The following is a 23487-nucleotide window of genomic DNA, read 5'->3' on the forward strand; positions in this document are numbered from 1 at the left end:
CATATTTTGTTTTTCTTTTCAATCACCTTTTCATGCAAAGTATAGATGAACTTGTGAGGCTCATTATTTAGTCCTCAGGTTTATTAAGGAACACAGTTCTGACATGGCAAAGCTCCCTCCCTCCCATCTGTCTTTATAGGTTCTTGAAGTCTAATTAACCAGTTTGTGTAGGTAATACTTCAAATCCTTTTTTGTTTGGCTACAGTGTGTGTGTGGGTTTTTTGTGTTTGTTTTTTTTTTAAAAAAAAGCACCTTCCTCTGCAGGTTTGGATTTTGTTGTTGCTAGAAGGAAAGAGGAGCTGTATTTTCTTCAAAAATGGAGACGCACTTCTCTAGAACTGCCTGGGCTGAACTTGGCTCTGATAGAGAAAACTTCATAGCCTTCCTTTAGTCTTGTTCTTTCCCTCGAGTATGGCTTCATCTGCTGTTGTCCCTACACTCTTGATATATATTCACCTGACCTTAATTAGGGTCTGCAGGACTTTGGCTAATAGGAATGAAAGTACTGAAGTCTTAAGTTGTACTTTTTTTGCTTAATAAAACCAAGAATGAGAGAAATACTGTCATCTGCTTGCAGATTTAGGAGGATGTCACAGCATTGTATGTACTCAGTCTTTAGAAGGCTTATTTTTCAAGAGTGAGCAGTGGAAATTTCTTGAATATTCTGCCACTCCACTGGCAAATCTTTCTTGCTGCAATTCTAGTGGGTTTTTTTTATCCTCTTGTAATTGTCAGGAAGCTGCAAGTCTGTTAATTAAGCATTACTGCTCTTACAGAAGAGGATTATGCATCAAATTCTCAGTGTTTGGTTGTCTTGCGGTAATCACTGATTTGAAAAGGGACTGTTTGTCTAAATTGGTTCTTCAGACACCTTGATTCAGTGTCCTGTTTGAGCTGTTAAAAGGGAAATTTAGGGAAGAGATCTTGATGCAGTTACTACTATATTAGTAAACTAATCTGGTTTTGAGAGCTGAAATGAATTCCTTAAAAAAAAAAAAAAAAATTAAAAATCCATGTAGTCATTTTTTTCACTTCTTTGCATGACCAGGTGTGCTTTTGTATTGTGAAATTTATGAAGGACTGTATTAATCCAGTTGTTTTCATAGTAAACATTTTTATTTTTCAGGTTCACGCTTTTTAAAAAAGAGGAATAGAACAGGAAAAAATGGCAGCAGAAACTCAGACACTTAACTTTGGGCCTGAATGGTGAGTTTTTTCTGTTTTGTGAGACTCCAGAACCTTGTTTAAAATTTAAAAAAAAGTTACGAATTTCTGTCCTTTGTGACTGAATTGATTATGAGACTGAATGGGATATAATGTATTTGTTGTTACATACTGCTTCACCTCAGTCCCTGGCCTGTGACTGAAAGCAATATTACAAAATTAGTCTTCACTTTGTAAACTGGCGTTGTGTATGAAATGAGTTGGGTTTCATGTTATGGTAATGCATAATATTCACATTGCTGCCAAGTATCCGAGGGAGGAATAACGTTTATGATCTCAGAGGTATACACAAAGTAAAGAAGACGTACTTGTTTAGTCTTTCCATGTGATAAATGTAAGGAGAGCATAAGAACTTCCTGATTAACTAGACTTAAATCTATAGCTAAGCAAGCTTTTTTCCCCAGTATTTAAAAAAAAAAAAAATCTCAGTGGAATATGGTAAAAGTGTGCATTTCATGTCATAGTTTCCTGCATGTGCGCACTGAAAAGTGTCAGGAAAAATGACCTGTTGTGTTAAAGGGAATACATGATGTTGTATAATCTTGTGTCAGTTGTTAGTTTTTCACCTTGCCTGACATGCATTGCCCTGGCTTTTGCTAAAGAGTAATTGCACAGGTGTGATTATTGTTCAGTATTTGGTCCGATTTCTTGTTAAAGTGTTGGTGACTGCAATTACAACCAAGAATTCTGGATGGTGTGGTTTCTGAAGAGTGATGCGATCCTTAAGTGTGTAAATGGGAGTGTGGAATGGATATAGGAAATATAATTTCTGCATAGCATATGGTAAGAATGTTACTGGAATAATGTATTCACTTTTGCTGACACATTTTTATACACAATGTACAAAAATTGGAGAATATTCAGCAAAGAAGTAAAACATGATTTGTGGCCTAGAAGACAATGAGAGTGCTCAGTCTATTTTGTTAGATTGAAAGAGAGTTAAAGAATGACTTTATCACTGTCTATAAATACACCCACCAGGCAGATATCTTATGCTGGAGTGCTCTTCAGTGTAAGAGACAGACACGATTAGATTCACTGATGGATGGAAGCCAAAGTTATATTAAAAAAAGAGAAGGGGGAAGGCAACTCTAAAAAAAGCACATATTTTAACAGTAACTTGATTGCTGTGTCATAGTGAGGGGACATCAGTCTCCATTTAGATTAAAAACCAGATTAGATTATGTATGAAAATCTGTATTATACTTCACTGAGTTACTAGTTTTTTACAGGAATAATGGAATAAAATTCTAAGATCAATAATTATTCTTTTGGGTTGCAGTATAGTCATGTCTGTCATGTATGCTGTTGTATCACTTAGTAGTGAAACTCTCGGTCAAGTTTCATCTGGATTGGAGTTGAACATTGCACTGAGACATCTAATCCTTTGAGTAATGCCTCCCCAGGTGTTTTTTGTTTGGAAGTGGTATGTAAAGAAACTGCCACTGGGTGGCACCAAACTAAAAAAAGAAGGTAAACATATGACTTGCAAATTGCTTTTTCCTTTCTGTTTAAAGAACAATAAACCAAATCAAAGCATGCTTCAATAATTAGGTGAAAGGTAGCCCCTGAATCAATGTTTTAGTTTAGAGCACCTTCCTTTCCAAGGATTTTGTGATTGAGAAGAGTTTTCATTGTTTGACATGTCTGAGATGCACAGCAAGAAGAATGTAGGAAAATGGTCTGGGCTTTGTTTTTTGACACACATCCTTTTGTAAAACGTTCCCCAAACTTAAAAAGAGAGGATATTTGGGTAGCTGACAAAATGATTTTATAGAATGAGACTAATCCACCTGTGGAGTGTAATAATATCGTATAACTGTAAGATGTTATCTGCAAGAAGTTGAGTAGCTTACCTATGTGGGATGGGATCAAACTTAATAACATATTGGTCTGTTACTATAAGTGAAATTACTGCTTGAAATGTCTCTGAAGTAAAGTGTGGCTATATTTTGTTCATCTCTTTTTTAATTGAGACACTAAGCTAAATGATGTATGTGCTCTCTGAAAAATGCTATTAATTTTAAGTTCTGGAAAAGGAATTTGAGGTAGAGTAGGATTCCAGAGACACAAGAAGAAACCTCATTGCAAAATTTACTGTCCTATATTGTTTGTGAAACATCTGAATAAATTCTTTCCTTAGGTTAATGTTTGCCCCACTGACCCTAGTGTTGTAAGAATTTTTCTTGTCAAAAAGAAGTTGTCATTAATATCTATGGAAGATTTACAACTTAATTTTGTGCAGCCAGTCTAAATAGCTTAGTCAAGGCTTTAGGGGGGTGTAACTAGCTTGCTATATTGTCAACATAAGAGTTCTCCAGGGGGGATGAGTTGAATTCCTTGATGTGCTTGTGCAAATTTTTTTTCTCTCTCTTCTGGCTATGGGAAAAACGAGAGAAGCTCTTTCACTCTTCTTGATGAAACACCAAGTTTTAGAGTTTTGAAGTTAGACTGTTAATGTCTTTCCTCTGCTTCCAGTACTCGATTTATTTCATTAGTGTCAAATCTGTAAATGTGCAGAGGGATGATAGCATAGGTGAAGACACATTCTCCTCAATTCAGTTTTCATCACTTTTCTTCTTTATTTTAGGCTGCGAGCTTTGTCTAGTGGCGGGAGCGTGACATCCCCTCCTCTGTCTCCGGCTTTGCCAAAGTACAAACTAGCAGACTATCGCTATGGGAGAGAAGAAATGTTGGCACTTTTTCTAAAGGATAATAAGGTGAGCAGGAAGAGGAAGAAGTCCTGATGTGTGTATTCCTAATGACGGTCTTGTGATTAGGAATAGTTACTTGTATATTGTGATTATGGACAAAGAAATTGTGTATCCTTTGGCAAAGAACCGAAGAGGGTTTTTTGTGTGTGTGCTTATTTGATCCTACTCTTACTGCACCCATTATGTTTGATTCTTTTTGCCGCTTTAGGGCAACTTCCTGTACTCCCTGAGAGCAAAAAAAAAAACCAAAACCCTGATTGCCATATTCAGTCCCACTGCCACAGATAACTGATGGTTTAAGTCTCCTTGCAGCTATGCAGTTTTGCTTGACTCAGTAGGATTTTATTTAATATAGTGCAAAATAGTTATTTGATTCAACTTGAAAGTCAGGCAATAAATCATATTAGCAGATCATCAAAAAAGGCAAGAGTTCGACATTTATCCTGACTTAAGGCAATTCACTTTAGCAGGTAACCGGCCTAATGAGAGCAGTCCTCAAGTAGTTCACTTCTCTGGGACTTGGGACATAAATACAATCTAGCACATGTAATGCAAAAAAGCAGTTTAGAAAGTCAAGAACTTCCCTCTCGTTTAATTTCAAAGGAAGGTTCTCAGTGATACAGAAGTCGCATTTCAGAGAGCGTTTCAGGGAAATGATTCATATATTCTGCACTTGTAAACATTAGGTTTTTCTGTAGATGGTGACAGAGGTTGGTTTATTGTTGCAGCTGGCACATACTGACTTCTAAGTCTGAATCCCTCTGAGAGCCTTAACCTCGAGTCAGGGAGGGACTGCAAGAAACTGTCAGGCTGTGTCTTTACCATTGCATATAGATGTGCAGACATACCTCCATGTTCTTACCCTACCATGATTGTGCTGACATTTTCATACGGTGCTGGGAGCCTTGCATTGCTTATACACGGATTCAAGGGCGTCGAATGTCAAAGATTTTTCTAAAGCTGTTAAGTGTGTTATAGCTTAAAGCCATGCTTTAACATGCAGAATTATCATGCTCTGCTTTGAGAAACTGTGGTTTAAATCTTGATGTTATGCTTGAGTAAGTCAGCCTGTCAGAGGTCATTGGTTTTTTGCAATTGTGTGTGTTATATCAGATGATGCTAAGACCTCTACGCTTGTGACTGATTCAGAGCAACCTATTAATACCCTGTGTTACAGGAAGCTCTCTGATGGTTACGAAAGGTCCAAAAGAATATTTTCTCCATGCTGTACCAGAAGGGCGTTATTATTAGAATATGTCTTGCTTTTGATACACATGTGTTTCCATGGTGTCGAGTAATTCTAGTTCTTGAGACTGAGAGGACCCTTGACACCGTTTCTAGTCAACTACTAGGTGCAATGTTTTAAAGCTGTCTTGTACCCTGTTCCTTTTTCACTGTGTCATCTTTAATCTTTGCTGCCTGAACATTCAGCAAAGTTACATCTCTGATTTAAAGATACTCTGACTGAAAGCAGGAAGACTTCTGCTAGCGTATACCCAAATGAAAAAATAAAACCCTGGGTTGCTTTGCTTCAGTTAAAATTGGGAGAAGTCTTTATCTCTAGTATTGTGAACTAGATATTTTTGAAACAGTTCTGTGGCATAATTAGAGCTCACTTGGCTGTAACTGCAGCTTCTTGTCCACATACTCAAGGTCACATCTGCTCATGGAGCTTCCATCTGACGATGGACTGATTAAAAATTAGTGTTAAAACTTATTTTGTTTTAAACCATCAGTGTTCTCTACTTAATAAATCCATACCTATAATTTTCACTTTTTTTTGTTTTACTCTCCTTGTTGGTTGTAAATTGAAAATGCTGACTTTAAATCACATACAAACTCTGTGCTATATATGGTAGTTTTGTTAATATATAAATCTGGCTATAAAAGTGTATTGAAGTTAAAGTAAAACTTTTAATTTACTAGATGAAATTTCATTTGGCTCAGATTTGAGCTGCAGTGGTGTGGAAGCTTGAATTCTGATGTGTATGATCTTGATATTTTACATACTACAGTTGCGGATGGTGGATGCTTTGGATGTTTCATCTGTAAGAATTCTTTTCTAGGGGGCGTAAATTTACAGTGGAGTTGCACCCACCTCAGTAAATGTTATTGGAAGTATTGGTGTACCAGGTAGATGGAGACGGAGTTGGCAAGATAAAATTTTTTTTTGTAAATCAAAGTATGTGACATCATCCTTCAAATGGAAATACTTGGGTATATTTGTATGCTGTTTTCCCTTCATACAGATACCTTCAGACCTTCTGGATAAGGAGTTTCTGCCTATTTTACAAGAGGAGCCCCTGCCACCACTGGCACTTGTACCTTTTACAGAAGAAGAACAGGTTTGTATCCTTTTTAAAAAAAAAAAAAAATCTTTAGATTGTTGTTAGTGTAAAAGCAAAATAAACAGTATGCCTCCATTAAAAACCATAAAATTTGAGATTAGTAGATTTTAGGGAAAGAAATTATGAAAACAACTATGTTAGCATAGAGTTTAAACTCTGTTCATACTCAATTATTATCTTAAATTTGAACAAATATTTTTCACACGATGTTCTGTTGAGACAGTCAGCTTGTTAAATCCAGGATCATCATCTGGGAAGTATTACCTATTTTTTAAGCACACAGGATTTTCAGATCAGTGAATCTTTTTCTACAGTTTTTGCACCACCTTCTCTATAATAGAAGGGTTTAAGTTCTCTTACTTTGGTTTTGTAGTCTTTGGAGAAGTGCTGAAGTTTTTTGACTGTTAACAATTTTTAGGAAGGTGCAGTACTCTTAACTACTTTCTGTGTAAGCTTGATTATTTCCTTGTTTGGTCTCTATAGGAATATAATTAATTGGTAAACAAGGTAAGAGTGAGAACAGGTAGTACATAAAGATTCCATTTCAAGGGTGACTGATCTGAGTAGTTTGAAAGCCCTTACTTTAAATTCAATTCCTAGCAGAGAAAACTGTCCACCCCCTCTGGATAAATGCCTCTGACTTTTGACTCTGAATTGACTCCTTTATGGCTGTCAGAACTTTTGATTTTGCAGTTGCTCTCTGGTTTGTCATGTTTCTTAGCACTTTTCTCACTTCAGAGTACTGTGGTTTGATATTTTTTTCTTTTCTGATAGAAAGCTGAGTATTTTTACTGACTTAAGTGTAATTTGATTTTTGCAGTGGTGGGGAGTCTTAGTTTAAGATTTCAGAGCATCCTTCTTCCTTTGCCCCATGCTATTGTATTCTTGAATTTTTCATCATCTTTTTGTGCCCAGGTATTGTGGCATACCATCTTTACCTCTTCTGGAACTCCTTCCTCTTCAGAGTTGATTCATATTTCTTGTGTCTTTTTAGGATGCTGTCCTTTGACGTGAGATGCTAATAGTTTAGCTTTTAATCAGTAGTCATATTTAAGTTCATGTGAAGACACTGTAGATATTTCATGTCATAGTTAGCCTTAAAAGGCAACTGAGACTGACAGTATGCTTTTATGGGAAATCATAGCCCAGCTCCCACTCTGCAGTGGGAACAGGAGGGATTCAGGCAGCAAGCCCAGGAAATGGTCAGCCAGACATACAGTAGCACACCAAAATATTGAACCTTGGTGTTAAATACCTTTGGATGTATTTTTTTGCTGATGCGTAGTGGAGTCCTTCAGAGAATAAACTACAAGCCTTTTACGGTTAAAGGGGATGTTGACTTCTGGTGACTGTCAAGATACTCTCCAAGAGGAATAATATGAGTTTAAGGCTATGGTATTGAAAATGTGCTGAGTAGCCTCTTGGTACAGATGAGGTGGTAAATGCTGCTGAGCTTCAGGGATAGGTGGTCCTCTGTTGCAGTGCCCACTGTTTCATCAGTCTTGAAAACTTCAGAGGAGTTGGTGTGCACTGTGTCACAGCGTGGTTTTTTTTTTTCTTGCTGCTTTTCACCTGTAATCACAGGAGTCTTCATGGTCGGCTTAACAGGTCTCTGCAATCTCCACAAAAATCTTAATCTGAAAAAAGAGGTCCATATTCCCTTTTTAAGAAGGTCCTTCCTTTAATGCTTTCTAGGAACCCAGATGATGTGAACAATCTGTTTTTTCTTGTCTGAAGATCTTTTTCCCCCTTCATGCCTGATTTGAGATACCAAGAGAATGGCATTATTTAAGCTACCAGAAATTCCTGGTATTTGTTTCCCATGACACAATAAACATTGTCCGTCATCAAGAATCATGTTCCAAAGTGATCCTGAGGAGAATATTAATAGTTGTGCTGCTAATCATGATGCAGGAAAGCTCTTACATCTGAGGTTGATAAAAGACAGTTTAAAACACCTTTGAGTCCTCTCTGTGAATACTGAAGGTAGTAGTATCCTCTCAGAACGTGAGGGACAGAGATTTGGGAGTCCTGTAGCGGACAGGCTGATCAGAACACTTGTGCTTCAGGGTAGTGTTCAGTTGAAGCTGAACCTGTCAGGCTCACTCTAGGCCTGGATTCAGAGCAATTCTTGCTTGCAACCTGAGAGTTATGCCCCTGATAGCATTGTAGCTGTATGTGTAGTATGTCCAGGAAGAACTTGACTCGAGCTGATTTAAAGATGTTTTATCTAGAGATGCATGACAGATAATGTCAGCTATATGAATTTCAGCTAAAATTTGTTTAGTTCTGTGGAATTCAACTAGTCATGGCTACAGTATTCCCTATTAGAGGACATGGATATACTTTGGATGGAGTTGCTGGTCTCTCTTTTCCTTTTCATGTAGAATGTCACTTTCCTGGTGGTATGGATGCTGAGCTAACCTAAAGCTCAACTGATTCACCTTGTAGTTGGTTTTGTTATATGACATCATAGATTTGTCCAAGATCTGTTTCCAGGGAACTGTCTTTTGAAGAAAAGAAGGTTTCTGTAGGTAGCTTTACCAGAGGTTTCCACCAACAACCACTGGCAATATGCAACGTATGTTCCTTTGCCTCCCTCCCCTTACTCCTATTTGCCTTAGGAAAAAATTCAGTTGTCTTAATCTTATCTACTTGTGGAGTAAGGGAGTCTCGAGCTCTTGAATGGAGATTTTTTTTTTTTGTGTCCTCATTGGTTATATTTGATGTCTGATTCTTGGGACATTTTCCATTTGCTGCTAAAGAATTAAGTAAGCCCCTGTTTTGGGGTAGCTTTACTCTTTGGTGTGCATTGTCAGGGATGGACACTGAAGTAATATGCTAATGAATAGTAGGATATTTTTTGCTTTTTTGTTAGTTATTGTGATCTTACCATGTGGATGATTATCACTATGCACATTACAAGGATTGCATCTTAACCACAGCAAGCTCTACAGAGGGGAGGGAGAATTTGTTCAGATTTTAGGCAGACAAGCCAAATAAAAATTTGGAAGGGAAGTGAGATTACTATTTTGTTCTTATTGGAAAAGCAAGGCATCCAAAATTAAGTAATCTCCTATGCAAGATATTGAATCTGATGAACAGCTTAAAGTTGTTTCTGTACAAAAGATTTCACCGCTTCACAAAAAAAGCAGAAGTATCAACAGCAGCAAAGGTGGTGATTTGCTTAGAGGCAAATGGGGGGTGGTTCATTTTGACTTGGTATTGAAACAATTGTTAAACTTTAAGAGCTAGCTAGGAGGACAGAATCAGATTTACTGGAGGCTGACCTTGCTATTTTGCCATGCATGACAGGATTTCCGCCCCCCCCAAGTTTATTTAGTTACCAGTTCTCTCTTGAAGGAAGATCTACTTTGTAGGAAGAACATATTAAGCAGTTAGGCTTGTTTCTGAAATGGATTAAAACTCCTTCAGCTGTTTGTTGGCTTTGATGTTAGCCATTTAGATTTTAAATAGTATATAATTGCTTGTCTCATTGTTCTCTGAAGACCTTCGAAATCATAGTAATTCAGATGAGTTCACATAAGCAATTTGCTTCCTTTAAGTTCCTATCAAGAAGCCTGATATAACAGCTGTTTGGGGTCCTTTGCATTCTAATTATTTAAAACTTGCATTCAGAAAGTGTGTGTGTTAATGTTTCTGAATGTGCTCCTGAATTCTTTGGCCCAGTTTTCCAACTATTCGTGCTCACAGAATGGGGCCAGAGTTAGTTATAATTATCCATTATTTATTGAAATAGCTTTTTCTTTAGTGATTATTAAAGTTGAATTTTACTGGTGTTTGTCTTACTAAAACAAATATCACTTAAATTTCAGAAGTTATAAATACACTTAGTTTTCCCCAAAGCATGTTACTGCTATGATACTTGTAGAGGAAAAAAGACTTAGTTCTGCAAAGGATATTGGTAAATATAATTTTATTCAAGTTCTGTTGCTCTTTACATGTTCCTGCTTTGCTTAAGAAGTCAGTTTAGAATTACTATTAACTAATGGTGTCAGGTATAGACAGGTGCCAATATTTTTTTTGCAACCAAATGGCTGTGTTTAAAGCTGATGTTCTAATCACTTCTGTGCTGTAATCATCTGATAAAGGAGTAGGTGCTCACCTGCTACCTTTAGAGCATGGAAATTTCAGGTAAGTAACTTGGAAGCACTAATACTGACCAAGATCCTTTTATAGACTGCTTCAGCACCTCACGTCTCCAAGGAATCCTTTTCCTTGTTAGTGTCAGTTGTAGAGAATTTGTAATGAACACAAAGAAAGTAAAGCTAGTATTAAGCTAAATTTAGGGTTTGCTAAATTTAGGAAATTTGTTTCCGGTTCTGTTTTTTATAATAGAATCTCACCTTGGCTCTTTCTTCTTCTTGGCAGAGAAATTTCTCGATGTCTGTAAACAGTGCTGCTGTCCTGCGGTTGACGGGACGTGGAGGAGGAGGAACGGTGGTAGGGGCTCCTCGAGGTCGAAGTTCCTCTAGAGGTCGAGGTGAGCAGTTATAGGATGTGCTGCGATGTATGCAGGTGATCCAGGCTAAAGCTTCTGAAAGATGTTAGATGGAGCTTGGCTATAGCCAAGCTTGGTTTCTTTTCCCTTAAAGTTTTGAAACGTTTCCAATAAGGTGGTGTTAAAGAATGAATATTGTGTTTAGTGATTGTTCTGCACACCTTAGTGCACATCTGGTACCTATGTTAGGTGCCTTTTTCCACGCCCACCAATCTGACAGTAAAAGCAAAAGGTAGTTTTGAGGTGGAATAAGAGATTGTTTGGTTCAGAATTGTTAGAAATAACTTTATTAAAGGTATAAAATTTGTAGGGAAAGGGGAAAAGAATCCACAAATGTATTAAAACATTACGATTGTAATAAGTGGTGTTCAATGTTCTGAAAAGTCATTTTTATGAATAAATAGGAGAAGGTTAATGGAAAGACATGATTAAATTTGGGAGAAATGTGAATCTTGCCAATTTTAGTGCATCACTACAGGTGATGTCTCATCCTGGATCACTTCAAACATTTGCAGATGAACTGAGAAAATGTCCTCAAGCTGTATCACTAGATTCAAAACAAATTGTTAAATCCAGAGTTTATCTTAGCAGTTCCCTTCAATGTGTATACTGCTGTGAACACTATTTTGGGGGGCTTATATATAAATATGATGGGTTACATTTAGAATACTAAGAAGCTAATAACTTGGAAATATCAGGAGTAATTAATCATGTAACCTCTGTCTTTGAAGATGCTTAGGTGAGGTTTCTCTTAGAGTCCTTTCTAAGGTAATTCTAAATGTCCTTAACTGGTGATACTTTCAATAACATCTTCAGAAATCACTTCTGTACGTAATTAAATGCTTGACCAGAATTCTGTTCTAACTTAATTTGTTCTCTCATTGCTGTTCTCATTCCTTAATCCTTGTTTCTTCTTGCCTTACATCTTTCAGATATTTGTAGATTGTCATCTGTCCTCTTGTGGTTGCTTCCCAGCTAAGGCGTATACATTTAAACTTTTACAAGGCTATCCCCAGATTTTCCTGTCACTTCCCCTTATTTATCATTGTCTTTGCCCAAAGCTCAGGGCTTAATTAAAAAAAAAGTCTGTGCACATATATAGATGTGGGGTCATGCTCTTACTTACATATACCTTGTTATATTTCTGTTGTACACTTGAAAGCTGTTACTTTTTTGCTGTGTGTTTTTAATGTGTGTATTGCGTTGCTACCATCCATGTTTCACTTTTGCTAGGAATATGTGTATTAGCTTTTTAAGGTTTAATTCTGCAAATGAAATTAATACTGCTTAAAATGTGGTGATTTGAGATCATATGATCACTGGTGTGCTCTCTGGTTTCGGTATCAAGATACCTTGTCCATTTCTAATTTGCCAAACGCTTTATTTTTCTTTCTTTTATCAAGTTTTCCTTTCTTTTGTTGCTATACCATTAACAATGAATGTCATCCTTCTGCAGTGAGCAGTGGATTGCTTTTTAATTGCCCCCACTAGTTTCAATGAGGTCATAGGGTTCAATGTAGCAGAATATGGCTCCTAATCCAGTAATTCTATTATTGAGTCAGTATGCATGGAAATTTGTTTGGCAATAAAGTTTGATGCATTACACTTTAGTGCACAGATCTTAAAGTTTATGCAGTGTTAAGATGGTTTGAAAGCTTCTACTGCATGTATTCCTGGTTTTCATACTTAATTTTTAAGATATCTTAAGAAATACCAGCTCAAGAACTTTGTTGCAAAATTAATCTTTTCACTTATTTTTGTTTTCATCCTCATTTAATGTTTTTCTCTTAATTTGTACAAATGTGCTGTGCTTGTTAGGCTACTCTGTCGTTCTTATCTTCTGCTAAGCTGTAAAGGACACATTTCTCCACTTTACCCCATTCATTTTTCATTCTCGATACAGTTTGAAATTGTAAATTACTGAGATTTCCCTCTGTCATTGATCCTGGTTGCTGCTTCCACTCTTCCCCTTTTCTTTCCATGAGCAATTAGTCTTGGGCTTTAGGCATGATGAGTCTTCCCAAAGTTTCTGTATCTCAGCAAACAAATTAGGGCTTCTGCCAGGACAAAATTGTACATTTTTTCGTAATTATACATGTGGTGATGTTGTAATTAAGGACTCTGTTTCTAATAGTTATTTATGCAAAGCTCAGTGTAGGACTGTTGACACCTAACTTACAAAACTAATGTGTTGCTTGCAAGTAGCAAGCTTTAAATGCAGTTCTGTTTTTTCAAGTTACAGTGAAAAGGACTCGGAATGTAGTTTTTTCACTAAACGAACTGCTTCACTTAACAGTTGGAAGACACTTTATTGCATTGCAAAACTGCCTGGGTTCAAAAGGTTATCTAGTGTTTTTCATGAACTTTACATCATTGTATGCAACAGAGCTGCTGCTGATCAAATGCTGGCTTCAGCTTTACCAAAACAAGATTACTGTCTTGAAATGACTTGCACAACAGTAACTTCAGGGAAGAATTTGCATGTACAATTAGATTTGTTAATTAAGATCCCTCACTAAGGCACAAATCACAGAATTGTTTTCCAGCATTTGGGATTGTGAGAGGGACTCTCTCAGTGACAGATTGGCAAAGGGAAGAATGGATGAAGTGCTGGTAAAGGAAGGTTATTGTTAGAACTCTAAATGTGACTTCTCTTATGTAAAACTACAACATAACAGTAAATATTTTCTCAATAGTCACCCCAAGTCTTACAACAATTACATTTAGCTGATGTGAAAGTTGCTTTGATTTTTGTTTAGAATTTTTACGACTGTGTGCTGAAATACAACTTGGTGTTACTGTTAAACCATTTGCAGTGTGCAACTGCCATCACTAATACTGTATGTGTCTTGGGTGGAGACATAAGTCCAAAAACATTTGATTTAGTTCTGAAGTTATATTCTCTAAAGAAACCAAGTACTTGCACGTGACCTTTTTTCTAATTGACTTGTTTTCCTGGGAGCTCCCTGTGGTGTGCAGTTAAGCCCTGTGCTTTGTGCTGGCGGGACTGGAATGTCAACATTCATGAATAAGAGCCTCAGACAGGAGAGATTTAAATAGTCCCTGGAATGGGCTGGAAGCTTACAGACACCTTGTTTTGTAGCTGTTCTCCTTTTTGGTTAAGACTCTTATGAAGGGTACTTTGCTTCCCATTAGAGTTCTTTCCCTTCCCACCCTCTTTCCCCTTTGTGATCTGTCTTTGCTGTTGGAAAGTGGAAAGTTCCCATACCTAACCAGCAGTAGTTGAACTACGGTCATTCTGCTCTTCCCACACAGTATTGTGGCTATGATCATAGATCCTAAACTCCAGTCATGCTGTAATTTCAAGAATTTGTTTGTTGTATTGTGTTGGGGGTTTTTTTTTGGTAATGACACCTAGAATGACTGTGTGTGTTGCTTCTTGCTCTCTTGCTTGTGTCTTGGTTTTTTTACTTAAATTCAGACTTGTTTTTCAGGTTAGAGACTTTTGGCTGTTATGATTACAATATCTAGTGGATTGAGGTCCTCATTTTGAGGCTTTTAAGGAATTACTAAAATACAAATGACATGCTGCTCCATTCAATTCTTAAATGGAAGGGTTTATTGACATCTGTTGACTTTGCATTCATTACTTTGTGCAACATCTGCACTTAGAAAGTCTGCTCCTTGTGTGCCAGACACTTTTTTGGAAGTAGCATTCTATTTAAAATAAGCATGTCATTCTAGATATATTAGCCACAAAAAAAGCCAAGAAGTGCAGAAACAGAATGGCGAACAGTGCTTTTTATGTGCAGTTTTATCCTCTCTGCAAGCATTTTTCATATGTTCTGTTATCAATATTAGCTGTGTCCTAGTGTGCACTTTTCAGGTCAGACTCATCTACCTAATACTTGCTAAATAACTGACTTTGTACACCATGGTTTTCCTTAACTAGCTACTTATCTTTTGTCGCTTGGTAGGATCTGTTCTAATGCAGTGTGCTTCTCACGCAGTGGTCTACTTGGTTTCTACTGGAGTTGCATGTGTACTGCACGTGCTGCTGGGTACTGTTGAATGGGCACATCTTGTTGCTGCAACTGGATGGTGTGCCTTGTAGAATGCAGTGGAGGAGGGTGGCAACACAACCAGGGCAAAGGTGGCTTAAATAGGTCCTGTCCTGTAGTATGTGGTATCAGTACAGCTGGAATTTGACTACTGTGGTCCTACAGGCAGCCTTGACCTGAATTGATGGGATCATTTGTTTGGACCTTTTGCAAGGTTATCTTTTAATTCGGACCATTTCGGTGGCTGAGCACATCTGAAATATTGATGAACCGTGACACAGAGGGGGGTAAGTGGAGAGAGGTTTCTCAGGCGGCTGTTTCACATACTTCTAAAGCTGCCATAAGCCATGCTGCTGTTAAAACAACTGACTCTGTTCTCCCCCTTATACAGGACATTAGCTTTATTTGCTGATGAAATCTCCCATATGACCAGCCTTCTGGGTCTGCTAGTTGTGTCTGCTGTCAGCAATCAGTGTGCATTCATGCTTGCTTACACTGCAAGGGGACCACTATAAATGCTGCTGTCACTCAGTGTAAAAAACAGAAAAGGGCAACCAGTTGTTTCTGTTGGAAAAGTGTATGCAACTTTCCACCTCCGCTACCTCAGGCACGAAATGAGTCAGTGCCTTCATTCTGTTTTGACTCTACCTGCCTGTGGCTTTCTCTTGTGAACTGTTTTTACTTTATTATCTCCTGTGAAAGGAAGGAAGAGAGCTTTTGTGTAGTGAAGAAACTAGGCAAAGATTGCCATTGCATGAGATGCTTAAACCTTCCTGGGCTTTAGTTACGAAGAATAACAGCTTGGAGTCCTTTTCCAGGACCTTAGGGGACCCATAATACCTTAACTGGATAAACATTGTGCTACTTTTGATGTTGTATTACATCTTTACTGTTTCTTGCCTTTGCAATTTTTTTTGCATTCACAGCTATGGTCAACCTTGCAGACTTGCCATAGTGAAGGTATTCATGTTTCTAGGACAGTCGTAGGTCTGATACTACTAATCTCTCCTCTCTTGCTTTGAGTGCTGCCTCCACCTGACTTTGTCTAAGAACAGCTATGCTGAATCAGGCAAGGGCTTGTTTAACTCGATACTCTGTCTCTAGCAACAGCCAAAAGAGGACACCTTGGCAAGAGGAAGATGGCTGTGTAAAAATACAAAGGTGAAGAAACGTCACATACATGCTCAGCTTCCAGACATTTGCAGCTCAGTGTATTTCCTGAACCAGATGTGGTCTCTGTGTTTAGTAAATCTCAGTGTTATTTATCTTTTATGAGTTTGTCTGGTCTCCATCTGAACTTAAGCATCCCCAAAACTCTGTGGTAAGGAAGTCTGCATCTCTGTGACAAGGAGATCTGCCACTGAACTGCTTTGCTGGTGCTAGGAACAGGATAGTTTTGTCCAAAGAGGATGTTTAATCCCATTTCTGAAGCATAAAGAGAAACTGTACGGACACTAACTTTGTGGCTTCCTTATGCACCCTGTAACCTGTACTGCCGGATAGGAAGTCAGTGTGTATTTGAGGAGTCTGACTGGATTATCTGGGGATCACTTTTCTTTTTTTTCTGCCTGGAAAGAAAGTTCTTTTTTGGCAAGAGATTTGGTATGGGATAGTAGAGAAACTGTTGCAACTGCCTTGATTATTTCCTTTTTTTTTTTTTTAGAGCCTCTTTCCATAAGACACTGAAATATGGTACAATTCCTTGATGCATCCAGGGGTCTTTAGATTTTTAGATGTAGAGGCTTGTTATCATTAGTCTCTTCAGAAGACTACAGAGGCTAGAGTCCATTCTCAAAGTGTTTATTTCCTGTTTCATTTGGTCATTGTGTCTTATTCCTCTGGATCCCTGGCCAGGTTTGCACCTCATCCTTTGAGGCATTTGTTTTCTTGAAGCCAGGAAGAGAGAAATATGAAAGGATTGAGTTTTGTAATAGTTTCACAGCATAGAATTCCTTTATCAGGTGCTTTTTAGGTTCTTGGACTTGACTATAGAGACTGCATGTGTATGTAGGAAAAGCTTTATTCTGACAACCAGTTGATTGATGTGTTTCACTTGTTCCTCGTCTTTCCATGAGATCATTGAAATGGTAAGTTAGCTGACAAAAACCCTTCCATTTCTTGTGCTGTAGCGCTTTGTGAAGCAGTGTTAATCTTTTGTAGATCTGGAAACTTCACCCCAGCCATTAATCTAACCAGTGCTGGAAGCTATCTTGAAGGTCTGGGGATGTGTGTGGGTGTTGTTTTTCTGTTGTGTTTTCTTCTTTTTTTTTTTTTTAACCAAACACCCCACGCCTACCCAAACACTGAAGATGTGCTTCAAGATGCTTACTTGAGGATGCATCTGTAACTTTTTTGGCTTGAGACTTGATACTTGGTAGCCACCTACAGAGAATCATTTCTTGAAAAAGTGAGGAGGAAAGTTTTTGTTCTGTAGCTATTGGGGTTCTTCCTGCTGTCCTGCTGATACCCATCCTATGATCCTTCTTTTCTCCCCACTGCCACTGGAGGAGATTTCTGCTGGGAATCACTAAAACTTCATAGTGGTCGATCTTCTGTCTCCTTTATTAACCTTGGCAGCAGTAATTATGAGTACATCTGCAGTGCAGTATCATTATACTGGATTCCACTGTTAAAAGCAATCTGATATTTGTGAGTGTAAAGTACACATGTACTGTGTGGATGTTGTGCATCCTTGTTTGGTAACTTCTGTTGGGTAAGTATCTGTTTTGTGTGGCTTTCTGCATAGTATTTATTTCAGAATTGTTTGCCTGTTCTGTCTGATCTTGTGCTTCTGGATAAGAATTTTTACATAAGACTTTCTTCAGTCTTTGTTACCTTTTCCCTTTGCCCCAGATGATTTCACTGGGGCTTAAGACTGCAAGTTAGTTCACAGGGACACCAGGAAAGGGAAACCTACCTGATTCTTTCAATTTCTATTATTATTTGTACAAACACTTGTGTTTTTTGTCTTTTCAGGCAGAGGCCGAGGAGAAAGCGGTTTCTACCAAAGAAGTTTTGATGAAGTGGAGGGTGGATTTGGGCGAGGAGGGGGCAGGGAAATGCACAGATCACAGAGTTGGGAGGAAAGGTAACAGAACACTTAGCCCTTAAAGTTTTTTACATGCACCTGCTCAGCTTCCATTTGTGCCTTTTGACTTCATAAAAACACTTTAGGAAAGGTGGTTAGGTGTATCTGTGAGTGGAGTGTCTCAATTTCGAAGATGGAGTCAACACAGTAATGTTTCTAAAAACTCAGGAGCAAGTAAAAGAGCATTTTTTTCAAAGAATTTTTCTGCTGAGTTTCTGGGAAGAAGGAACTAATTTAAGAGAATATAAATTATGACAGTTGCAGTGGAAATGATGGATTGCTAAAGGATTCACTTCAATTTTAGTCTCAACACTGTTGACAGTACTTAGGGTCACATTTCAAAACATACCTAGATGCCAAAGGCTGTGTGCGTATCAGTGTTCCTGAAAATTTCAGTTGTCACTTGGACCTTTAAAGATACTGTCCATCAAGCTCTGATTTTAAAAAAGCCCCCTACCAACTTAAAAACAAAACAAAAAAACCCCAACAAAACCAGAAACCCAGCCATACCTAAAATGAGTGGAGTAGTTCCAAAACCTTATTTGAAACTTCTATTCTGCCTTTCTAGGGGAGACAGACGCTTTGAAAAACCAGGGCGAAAAGATCCAGGTATGGTTTTGTTACTGTATGGGCAGAAAATGGGAGGGAGGAGCAGGGTGTGTTTTGGGGAAGGGATCTATATGTACATAAACCTTTCTTGCTGCTCCAAGTATATTGATGTAAGATCCACGATACCATGCTAGGTTCCTAAATGTGTTCTCAGAGTGGTGTTTTTCTTTCTTTGTGTTGTTTTCACTATTAGATGTTTAAATGTTTTAGATAAGAAAAATCTGCAGTAAGTAGGTTCTGTTAAGTAGGTTCAATTAAGATGTGATGTCTACAGCTGGAGCTAAATTCCTGTACCTCTGTGAAAGGAGTCTGTACTGATCACCAGGTGTGCTGTGGCAATATGCCTTTTCAATGCAGCTTTTAAATGTTCCTGGCATGTGCTGTTTTGGTGCTTCGGGGCCTTGTGCACTGTTAATTTTTTTGAGTGCTTGCTAGTGTGAGGTAGATCCCAGCAGTAATATTCTGAGGTTCCCATGCTGATGGATTTACTGTCTGGTCAAATTAGTTTAAGTCATTTTATAAATCTTCTGTTCGTTCAGGTTATCTGGCCCCCCTCTCTGCCATTCCTCTCCTGTTCTGTTTAAATGCTTCACACTGGCCACGTTCAGGCAGAATACTGGATCCTGAATTGTGACCCAGTATGTCTGTCTGAATGTTCAGCTGAACTTTGAGTGGGTTGTCATCTTGTAGGTGGAACATACCCATTTCAGTAAAATCTGTATTCTGAGGGTGGTAAGAACGTTCAAGGAAGTTCTCTTCTGTCGACTGGTTATATGGTAACTGCAGTGATTTTCTGCTTTGTGGGATCATGCATTGATCTCTGCTATGACTTTGCTCTTTCTCTGTGGTATATTTCTACATGCGTGTACCACAGCGGTGCTTAGTGAGAGATTTATACTAGTAAAAGCTTGCTGACAATGAGTCTTGTATTTCTAGGACCCAGAGAATCTTTTGGTCTTTGAAAGAACCTATTGATAAAGCAGAGGTCAGGAAAGACAGTTGCATGTTGAATTTCAAAACAAACAAAACCAAAGAGATTCAGTTGTGATTTAAAGTTGACAGCCCTGCTTAGCTGTCAATATTTATTTAGTGAAAGTAGTGTAATTGCCATTGTAATAATCTTCCAGATTACCATGGTGGCACATGCCTTAGGAGTCTTAAATTGCCATGTTTGCTCTCAAAGCCCTCCCAATCCTCCCTCCATGTAGGAATTGATTTTCATGTATTTTAAAGAGTGCTTTTATTTTTCTGGTTTTTAAGTTGAAAGTTAACACAAAACTAAGATGTTGCTTGTTTTCCTTAAAAAGAGGTTACTTCTAAAAATAACCTGAGATTGGTCAGAGATTGTCCATCTTTAAATGCCAGTAGTGAAACTTCAGACTTTCAGTGTGTCTTTATTCAGAGACCTTTTGGAAAAAAGTGAAAATAGGAAAAAATAAGTGCTACTGAGATTTCAGGACTGCATTTTTTTTACAAAAGACAAATGGATATAAAAGTAATACCTGCCACAGTCAATTCCATTTTATTTATTTAGCCCCTTCCCATTCTGTGATAAAATTACAACACTTCCAGATCCAGACTGTAGAATGTACCACATTTCTGATGAAGGCTTTGATAAAAATACTGCATGTCAGTTTAGGATGAGATGTATCTCTCAGTTGAAATTGAGAAGAACTTACAGTATGCAAGATGTCCTTACTGGAGCTGACTTCTGCCTGAACGTGGAGGTTAATGCTTCAGCTAGTATGGAGCATGTCCTGTTGGTAGCAGCTACTAGTGATCAGGACTTTGGAATGCATCTTCTGTGAAGCATTTTCTAGAGAAGATGGTGTCCCCGTGTGTTTTTTTTGGAAGTCCTGGTTTATTGTGAGGGATGGTGTGCTTACTCTCAAATCATGAAGCTTTCTGTGGTACCTGATCGCTCCTCTTAAGTCTCTTGTTCTATTTCTCTTCTAGTTTGATCTTATTTGGCTAAAACCTCTGTAGCACAGCATGATAGAGGCAAGAGACCTGCAATCTGTCTGAAGTTTTAATATTTAAAAAAAAATTGTTTTAACAATAGTAATTTAGGTTTGCATATCTCTGTGTTAGAGATTAATGTCCCAATAAGCAAGAGAACCATTTCTCTCCTCTTTACCTTCAAAGAGAAATAAGGTGGGGAGCACAAAAACGTTAACAGAAGGTGTTGGTCTGTTTTGACTCAAGCCTTGATTAACGAACAAATAGTTACTGTTAAGTAAAGACTTTCCAATGACAAAATATTTTGAGTGTGAGATAAGGATCCAGATGTGCCAAAAGAAGTCTCAGGTTAATACCAAGCACTTGTATACCACACAAAGCAGTGGAAGCAGAAAGATCAGGGAGTGAATTGACATGCAGTTTATAATTCAGGGTAACGTGCTTTAGCAGATGCGTCTATTGGCTTATGTTACCCTGGTTAAACTCTTTATTTTAGGATTTTTAACCTCTAAGTTTATTGTGCTTCAGTTTTTCATTGCTCTTTCATAGGGCCTTGGATTAGCCTCAAATTACGTAATTTACTCAGTTGCCAGCTTTTTCATATTCTTTGTTCTGGGTGATGACATTACAGAATTAATAAGAGATCAAATATTAAACTCTTCTGGACATTCATAATGGATGACAATGTAAGAACCCCTCAATTAAGTATCATGAGATTAAAAAAAGTAATAGCCTTTCAACAAAGAATTACTTCTCAAATATGATCAATATGCTGTTCTTAAAAATTAATGATTGCTTTTTCAGTGCTCGCAACAGTTTGCAAGTTAACGTTTGACTGATTCTCAACATAAACAATATCTGTTCCCAGTTTCAGTATGCAAATTGAAGATGCACAAAGTATTTGCGAGTTTGTTGCAGATTGTCACAGTTCTGACAGACTTCACTGAGAACCCAAATCACTTCTGGAAAGCTGAGGCCATTAGCAAAGAAAATGAGCAAGTTGTTTTCTTGATCATGGCTGTCTTTTAGAACTGCACAAAAGCTGCTTAATTTTCTGTGCAGCCTCTTGACTAATACCAGCTTAGTAGCTGAGGGGATTTGACTAGTTACCAGCAATTATACACTGGTAGTAAATAATTGTAATGTCTTGTTTAATCTACATTTAGTAAGTCAGTTGTGGAACCTGATTGAGTTCTGTTTAACATGTATTTTTTGGTTAGGTTAAGAAAACTTGAATATAAAAAGGGTGTTCAAGTGGCTATAAAAAGGATGTTGAATTTCTTTGAATTGCACTTTCCCTTACTCTGCCTGGCTTGTTTTTCTTCCCTACCTCACTAGCCAGAAGTGCATCACCAGCTTGCTCTTGCAATGTTCCAAAGTGTAGAGTGTGATTTTGTTGCATCAGGGCCCATCAGCAAATTTGGGTCATGGCATATTCCCAATACTTTATCAGATGTCCATGGTTCACCAGTTCTCTGGAACTGTAAAAGCAATATGGGTGTTTTGTCTACCCTTTGTTCTGCAGCTGCTCTGAAGTAACTACACAGTTGTGTGTGTCTAATTTGCTCTGGTAGTAGTCTTCAGCTTTACATTCTAAAATAATATTTGAAGGTTGCATTTAGTGTGTACTAACCATATTTTTTCTTTATACTTGCTCTTGTGCCCCCTTTTAAACCAAATCTATAAATAGAAAATTATTTACAAAACAGGACAAATTTAAAAGTTTCAAGTCATTTAGAAACCAAATTAAGCGGCCCACACTTTGATTAGATGTTACTTGAAATTAGAAATAACTTTTTATAGCTTTGGCTATAAATGGTGAGATTATAGTACTGTCCTGTTGGGACTATGCATCTGAATTTTAGAACGATTGGTTTGTCTGAGACTGGAGTATGTGATATATATGGGAAGAACAATACCTCACACAGCATACCACTCTTTTTTCCTAAGTGGATATTTCAGACTTGACACAGGAATCTGTTCTTCTGCTCTTGCACTAGTTCTTAATTTGTAGGACTGTTCTCAATTTCTTATGTTGGGAGAGAACATGGAAATAATACTTGCAAGAAATACTTAAAAATGATTGGTACTGATATAAAGGTGGAAAAGGGATCTTTAGATTGCATATGGGTCAGCAGCTAAGAAATGTAGGGATGAAGGCAATGTAACTTGATAGTGTGCTGCTCTCCAAGCTCCACAATATTCATGAATGCTTTTACATTAAATTTTAAAAAAGAGATTTTGAGAGTATCTGTGATAAAACCAAATCTATCCAAGGTCTGTAATGTGGGGAGGCAGTACTTCAACAATTTTGGAACGAGAGCTGAATTGCAATGAAAACGTAGGCCGTGTGTCTCATTCCTCATGCCTGTGTGAACCGCTTCTATGGGGCTATTCCCATTTCCCCAGACCCTAACACAAAGTAGCTTTTTGCTAACCACTCTTGGGTTGTGAACACACCTCAGTTAACAGAGTTGGGGCTTGAGAAGAATTCATTTAAACAGTATCTCATCAGATAGCTTGAGACTATTTTTCCTGCTGCTGAACACTTCAGTGAAGTTAAAAGGAAGCATTTTTTGGTAGTGTACTATGCTGTTGTCAATGAAAGTTGCTATTTATGACATCTTTGTTTCTGGGAAAAAGAAAGTTACCTTTGAAAGATAACTTTTACTTTATTTTGATACTTGACTGTTCAAGTATGAACACATAATAGGCACTGCTTTTGTTGAGAGCTTGGAAATAATTATCCATCATTCTGTTTATCCTTTAGCTTCTTAAATTATTTAGGAGATTCAGAACAGTGTCTTAATTGCAATAGGTTTATGAGGCACTCAAATACAGAAGTCTCATGTATAGCTTGTTTTAATTTTTTATTTTAAAATTGATTCAAGTGTCTCTAAATATTTTTGTGCTGTGTGTACAGGCAAATATTGATGTTAAAAAGAATAAAATATAAATGGATGCAGTTCTACTTGTGTATATAGCGCATCCCTCTGGGTCA

At 37.7% G+C, this 23487-nt stretch overlaps 1 protein-coding gene across 12 annotated transcripts in view; it reads left to right on the forward strand.

Annotated features, from left to right (window-relative positions):
* GIGYF2 (GRB10 interacting GYF protein 2) overlaps positions 1 to 23487 on the forward strand; it is a 77710-nt gene that overhangs the window by 11456 nt on the left and 42767 nt on the right. For 11 of the 12 annotated variants that reach the window (XM_054835768.1, XM_054835769.1, XM_054835775.1 and 8 more), the window contains exons 2-7: positions 1127 to 1206; positions 3815 to 3944; positions 6188 to 6283; positions 10679 to 10790; positions 17807 to 17918; positions 18487 to 18527. In XM_054835768.1, the coding sequence (XP_054691743.1) occupies positions 1166 to 1206; positions 3815 to 3944; positions 6188 to 6283; positions 10679 to 10790; positions 17807 to 17918; positions 18487 to 18527 (532 nt within the window). In that variant the 5' untranslated portion in view covers positions 1127 to 1165. The remainder of the gene's footprint in view (positions 1 to 1126; positions 1207 to 3814; positions 3945 to 6187; positions 6284 to 10678; positions 10791 to 17806; positions 17919 to 18486; positions 18528 to 23487) is intronic. The other variant, XM_054835778.1, reaches the window with a different exon arrangement.

This window comes from Grus americana, chromosome 9, assembly GCF_028858705.1.
Source record: "Grus americana isolate bGruAme1 chromosome 9, bGruAme1.mat, whole genome shotgun sequence".
Classification (NCBI taxonomy): domain Eukaryota; kingdom Metazoa; phylum Chordata; class Aves; order Gruiformes; family Gruidae; genus Grus; species Grus americana.